We start from the raw sequence: 7,197 nt of genomic DNA on the forward strand, positions 1-7,197 counted from the left end.
GCTTATGCAGGGGGTCAGACTCAATGATCTATTGAGGTCCCTTCCGACCCTAACATCTATGAATCTATGAATGATTTTTAGTGCCTCGGCACATTGGAATTTTCCCGCCACATGGAGCTTTCTTTGCACGGTGGATTTCTCAGCTGCAGAGAGAAATCCCCGGTGCAAAGAGTTCCCACCACACATATGCAAATTTGTACCTCATTATTGGCTGATTCTAAATTATTCCTACGTGGCAGCTAACAATTGGCTCGCTAGCAGTATAAAAGGTTATAGAAGTTTCTGCCCAAGTTGGAGGACTCCACATCCATCTCGTGGATGAACTCTGAGCGCGCTGCGGAGCCTAGCAAACTCCGCGTGTGTCTTGGAGGAGGACAGAGAGGCCTGATCAGCTCTTAGCCACTCCCTGTCATAGTGTAATTTGACGTATCCCCCGTGTGAAGAAGCGCTCGTGGAGTCGTATATCGACGACTCATCTCGGTTCGGTTCGGTAGAGATCTCACTTGTGTTTGTTTGTCTGCAACTGCAACTCAAGCAAGTTTCCTCCCTGCACTGTGACCATCGGCAGTGTAAGTAAAGCTTTCTTTATAAAACCAATACGCTGTCTCGCTTCTCCATCCACCAGCCCGCCTGACGTTCGCTTAATTAACCAGCGTTTCCCCTCGGTCAGCTCCACCCGGCCGAGACACTAATCACCTGTAAAATGGAGCAATTACACTTCCCAGTTCACAGGAGTGTTGAGAATAAGTTCATTAAACAATTGTGAGGTACTATGGCAGGCTTCGTGGCAGCAACAGGGCCTAGCAGGCCTGCAGTTTTCACCCCCCTCTGCCCCAAGACAGACACAGTTCCACAACTAACTCCCATGACACGAGTTTGTCTGTCAGCAGCTAGAGGTGCAGGGCTCCAGAACCTCTGCACCTATCTCCTTGAAAGCTGGCAGGCTTCATGGACTCAGCAGGGGCTAGCAAGCCTGCAGTTTTGACCTCGCTGTGGCTTAACAAATACACATGACATGAGTTTTGCTTTCAAGATTTGGGGTGCAGTTTCCCCAAATCTGCTGCACTTATCTCCTTGAAACTTGGCAGGCTTCATGCCCTCAGAATGCGCAAGAATTCCTGCAAGTTTCATCCAAATCAGGACAGAAATGACAAAGTTATAGGCTGTTTCGATCTTCCCCGTTATATCCTATGGGCGAAACGTCAAAACAGGGTCGAAACGGTGAAACTGTGTCAGTGGAACGAAACGGAGCACCTGTTTCAAATCGAAACAAAATTTGAAATGGAATGCTGCCATTTCACACAGCCCTAATATTTAGGCATCTGCAGCATAACTGTGAATTTACCCATTCTTCCTTTCCCCTTAATAAAGCAATGGGCAGGAAATGAGGCTACTATTAATCCAGAGAAAGTTCTGTATCACTAGCAAGGCATTGTGTCACAGTAAAGGTCAAGCACAAATGCTTTATAAGTGTACAGAAATCAGCTTTGATTAGGAATCACATAATTAAAAGCTTCTTCAATTAAATTGAACACCTACAACTGCAAAGACTAACGGAATATTAATACTAATGTACCTACTGTGAAAGCATTCACAATGGTTAGGTGGTCACTCTTAGTGTTCTTTGAGAGTTCCTTTCTCCTTGCATCTGCTACTTTCTCTTTGCCCTAAAGGAAAAAAAAACCCACACAATAAAAAAATTAAAACATGCCAAATACTCCCAACTCTGAAAAGCTATTGTTCTCCCAACTGTTTTTTTATTTAAATAAAAATAGCTTTAGTGAGCTACTTCAATATTCAGGATAGCAATGACAACACCATAGCGAGAGATTGGCAGAAACAGTTCTACAAATTTTAAGTCAAATTGAAATCAACCCTTATCAAATATTATTTTAAAAGATTTAAAATAAACAAAAAGTCTTAGTTTCATCTGCAATATCATCTTAGACAGTTTACCAGTGGAATGACAAAGGGATCCTTGAAGCTGAGACTGGCTGCAATTGTGAGCACAGGATCTAAGCAACAGAATAAAGCTCCAAAGAGAATCATTTTTCCAATATGCGGCTCAACTGGCAATCGTGCCAAATGGACACCTAGTGGAGTCAGTTCCTCTTGTCTATCCAAAGCATTCTGTTAAGAAAAAAAAAAGCGCACAGTTCTTACGCAAGGAAGACTTTTTTTTGGAAGCAGACGATGCGATTGGAAGGAAAGCATGACAGCTAAGGTGGCGGCAAACTTGAATTTCTTTAGTGAATTAACTTATGTTCTACATTGAAAGCTAGAATATCTGTACCTTTATTAAACAGCAAATCTTTCTTGTAATTAGAATTTATTGCGATTGCTAAAAGATTATTAGACAAAGCACCAATATCAAATAGTATTACTATACCATACTAGATGGAAAGAGTCTAGAACAAAATTTTAAAATAGGTTATGGTACTTTTCCATGTTCTGTTCTCTCAATTTGTTACATTCCTATTTTTAAAGCCCCAAGTCCTTTCCCTCCATTTCAGAGGCAGACTATAGCGATTCCAATGCTGTTAAGCAGGGTGCTCGACCCCCAGCCCAAGAACCAGATCCAGCTTACAGAGCCATACATAATTTAGCCCACAGGACTCTCCTGCATCCAAAAGTTTGGCGGCAGGCAAACAATGGCAGGTTTAATTGCTGCTTTCCTGCTGCCAAATTTCCAAGCCCATGGCCCTGCCTGGTAGATGGGGCGCACAGGGTAGAACGAGGCTCAATCTCAGCATAAGGTCAGGCTCAGGTGGCAGGGGACCCAGTCAGGGTGCACAGGGCCAGCCAGTAACAGCTACATGGCACAGGGCATGATCGCAAACGTAAGCCAGGGGTATAAAGGCATGGGGTCTAATCTCAGCATGCAAGCTGGGCTGAGGCAGCAGAGGACCTGATCGCAGTGCATGGGGCCCAAACTGGCCTGCAGACTAACCCTGTGCCACTCATCCAGCCTGTGGGGCCAGAAGATTGAGCAACACTGCTGTGTAATATAGTCTGGATGTATGGAGAGCCAAAAGAATCTGAGCCAATTCAATAATCCAAACCTGTACTAGCCAGACCTGAATTATCTTAAGATAACTTAGTAAGAGGACTCTATATTGAGCAAATGAATCGTTTTGTTCTGGAACAGAAGATGCTTACCAGTTCCATTAGGTGGTTTATGGACAACATTACAGCATCATGAGATGGTGGATCCATTAATTTGCTTAGAAAATGAGCAATTCCCCCAAGCTTTAAGATCTGGAAGAAAAAATGCAAGGTCCAAGAAATATGACTCGAAAAGTGAATATTTTTATGTTACTGTGAACATTTGCAGACCACTAACGTGCTACTCACTAAGTAAGTTTCAATTTCACTAGGAATACACTCAGATCTATTCCCCCTTCCCCACAGAAAAATCACTAAGTTATAATAAAACAGGCACTAGCAACGTTATTTATATTTAGGGATCCATTCCTCATCCAAGTTGCATGTCTGGAACTTGTGTTGATTAAGTTGTGAACTGAACAGCTTTTATTTAAGATCCATGAACTGTTCATTGTCACACACACTTCACTGCAAACTGCCAAGTATGGAGATGGAAGAGGAAGAAAAAGAAAAGAAAAGAAAAAAAAAAAAAAAACCCAAAAAACCCCCCACCACATTAACAGTAATGACAGAAGGGGCTAAGCCAGCAAATCCTGCAACCCATAGTCCTTTTCTGTCTGTTGCATCAATTTTGTTCTGTAAGCCCCTTCCCCACCACAACATACTATATGTAAATCACACAATTACCTGGTTAATCGTGCAATTAATTTAAATTAGCTACATGCACAAATTAAGTATGGTGGCATAAAAAGGTCTGACTAGCTATAAAGTTACACATTTTCCAGCAATAAATTTATAGCTAATTGCTAACCAGATATAAATTTACACATGTAGCAGGGTCTGGCCCAGTAGCTGGGAGCCCCGTCAGTTCACTGGACTTCCACCACAGGGGTACACCAGGGACTAGGCATTACACAGCTGAAGGCAGTGCATAGCAGCTGCACACTGGGTCATGGCAGCACCTTGCTGTGATGTCTCAGTCACAGCATGCTAAGGCACAACAGGATCTAATGTGAGATCTCTCAATCATACCTCCTGCCAGGCATATATGGCATGGTAGGAAGTACGATTGTATGGATTGCACCTTAGATCCCTCTCATGCCTTTACCTGCATGATTAGAGAGGCCCTTAATTCTAATAAACATTAAAAGAAAAGAAATTGGGGGGCAGGGGAGAAGGAGTTCTCTGACTGATGTACTTCAGAGTCTGGTTTTTATTGTTTTTTAACAAATTTGGGAAACAATTTTTTCTGGTCTTTACCCTCTATCATACCTCAAAGAAACAATTGAAACAGCTTTTTTCAAATCAGCTGGACTCTGCTATGCCAAGCAAAGGACAGCCTCAGGCTCAGAGTTATTTAACTTCTTTAGTATACAAGTGGCAAATTCTTTACCTTTGCATTCAGAAAAAAAATTCTAATACGTAGTGCCATTCACAACAACTCACCCCTCTAACAGATATTCACCTTGATTTGTAGACAGAGTTCTTCCAAAGGCGTCCTCAGGATTTCTGGTAACTGATAATCATCTAGAAGACTGGCACGTAGACCATTGTATAGATGAAAACAGTGACCAGGCTGGACTCTGTAACATATTTGATCTGTATGAATGTTTTTTTCCTCCATCTTAACCTAGCTGGAAACAGTGTCTAAAATGGTATTACAAAAAACATTTCAAGGACCTATAATTAAGGGCTATTTAGACAGGTAAAAGCAACTGCAAGATTTCAGATTTGAGATGACAGGAGCAACACTGAAAACATCCCACAATGGTGATAAGATTAATGAAGAAGCAGTGACAATAAGGGGAACACAGACCAGAAATGTGGGCTACAATGATATACTGCAAAATTACACTGCTTTTAAGAAATATTTGGTTCCACGGTTCATCCTCATTTAACGAGATGTCAATATGAAAAAAAAACAACAAAACCCTACTAAAACAAGCGGATGCAAGACAATGCCTAACTAATTGTATTTTATTGTAAAGGAAAAACATCTTTAGAGGCTGTCAAAAGTAAATCAGGTTCCTAAAACTTAGCACAGTCATTCTTTCAGTAAAAGAGAGACAGTTATGCCAAATCATGCTTTAGAATATTCTAATATTCACTGACTGAACATCAAGGTTCTCAACTCGAGTGCAAAAGCACACAACTAGATTCCCTTTTAGAGATTACTGAAATGAGAATTTTTCTATTAGCCATCTGTCTTACCTTCCTGCTCGGCCTTTCCTTTGTTTGGCATTAGCATCACTAACCCACTCAGCAGCCAGGGTGCTAATGTTGTTCTGCGTGTCAAAATGAGTTTCTTTTATTTTTCCTCCATCAATAACAAACACAACATCATCTATGGTAATGCTGTCAAAAATAAAAAGTTTTCATTTGTCACATCTTTGACATATGAACAGAAGTACCCATCTACAGAGACCAACTAATACTTCATCTCTACATAAAGAAATTAATTACAAGTTATACTAGTTTCAAGGACCGCATACAATTATCAAGGTTATTAGTGCTATTTTAAGTGGTCTATCTATAAAACAAAAGATGTGTACTTGCTACATCTAAAAGAGAATTGAGCAGCAATTCTGCACACATTTTAAAAACCTTCATTTTGTACTCTTTTAAACTACAAGAAAGACAGCTCTTGCTCTACTGTAGCAGCTCTCCAGCAAACACTTAGTACCTATAAATCAAGTATTACATTAAGCACCGATAGATTTAACATTGCCAACAAAAAAAACAAAAACAACCCCCCCCCACAAAAATCCAACCAAACAACAACAACAACAACAACAACATCAGCCTGTAGTGGTATGTGTGGGAGGCTTGTCACTTTAATTTTTGGGGGGGTGGTTTTGGACACAAAATGCAGCATGATCATCGTTCATAACTAAGCTATGATAAGACGTTTTCAAAATTTTGCTCTAAACTCATCCCGATGCTTACACAAACCTTTTAAGGATAACTCGGTGCTCTAGCAGGAATCAGAGCCAGAATAACCTGGCACGAGTTACCCTCCCCATTATACGACAGGAAAATCTACTTCCTAGTTTTAAAGAACTTTTTAAAATTATGGACTGAAGTTTAGAAAGTTCAAACATGGCAACAAGGGATTACCATGAACAAGAATAGTTTACACAAAAAGTTGGACTATAATATTTGCACAAGTAAAAGCATATTTTAACCATCAGCTCTTCCAACTCAGTCTACATCTTCGTCAACTGTTTCTCCTTGAGTTACAAACCGCAAATAAAAACCCTGGGGCGGAATGTTAAATTGTTTATCACCATAACTGTTTAAGGAAAAGTCTGAGTCACTTTTCTCGGCCTTGCAGTAGTAAAAGTTAATAAAAGAGGGGTTGAAAAAAAGCTTGCCAGAAAAACAAGCAACTCAGATGCTTCAAAACGCAACAGATTTGAAACATTATGACAATTCCATACTCTGAACTGTTTCCTTGAAATCTGCTTAGAAGATTGATTGAACCTAAGAACATTTATGAAGAGAAATTTATTTTTAGCATTATAAACCAATAGTAAAAAATAGCAAAATACATTCCCCATATTATTTAACAGATTTATACTTCTAATTTTATAAATCAAAATTTATGCTGCTTGCGTTACGTTGAAGTCTGGTCACCCCTGGTACATGTAATATTTTACCTGGTCTCTGCTATGTTGGTTGCAATTACAATTTTCCGTACTCCAGGAGGGGTCTTTTTAAAAACCTGTAAATACAGAGTCTATTAATTCCTATTTAAGCATTTGCCAATAACAAAGGATAGTCAATCAGTTGTTTTCCAGATCCGAACAAATGTACACACTAGGGCTGTGCGAAGCTTTGGTCGTTGATTCGATTTAGAGGAGATTTGGCCCGATTCGGTGGCCAAAATTCCGAATCCAATCAGGAGACTCGTTAATCTCTGCGAATCCAATTGGAAGCCTCCCATTCGATTCAGAGAGATTCAACAATTCGGCCGTAGACGCACCTTTCTATGTTTTTTCTACGTACCTCAAGGCACCAGGTGTGGCTCGTGAATGCTGAGATGGTGGGGTAGATGGAGTGTCCCACAGGAGTGTGAGTGTGTGTGTGTGG

General features: G+C 40.4%; 1 protein-coding gene across 1 annotated transcript in view; it reads right to left on the reverse strand.

The window, feature by feature from the left end:
* The window catches only part of DHX36 (DEAH-box helicase 36), a 38,866-nt gene that overhangs the window by 11,573 nt on the left and 20,096 nt on the right, over window positions 1–7,197 (reverse strand). Inside the window, exons 14-19 of the mRNA XM_025214795.1 lie at window positions 6,765–6,829; window positions 5,317–5,460; window positions 4,571–4,688; window positions 3,160–3,258; window positions 1,957–2,130; window positions 1,581–1,667 (exon numbers count right to left, since the gene is read on the reverse strand). Coding sequence (XP_025070580.1) covers window positions 1,581–1,667; window positions 1,957–2,130; window positions 3,160–3,258; window positions 4,571–4,688; window positions 5,317–5,460; window positions 6,765–6,829 — 687 coding nt within the window. The remainder of the gene's footprint in view (window positions 1–1,580; window positions 1,668–1,956; window positions 2,131–3,159; window positions 3,259–4,570; window positions 4,689–5,316; window positions 5,461–6,764; window positions 6,830–7,197) is intronic.

Source organism: Alligator sinensis, unplaced genomic scaffold (genome assembly GCF_000455745.1).
Source record: "Alligator sinensis unplaced genomic scaffold, ASM45574v1 scaffold60_1, whole genome shotgun sequence".
NCBI lineage: Eukaryota > Metazoa > Chordata > Crocodylia > Alligatoridae > Alligator > Alligator sinensis.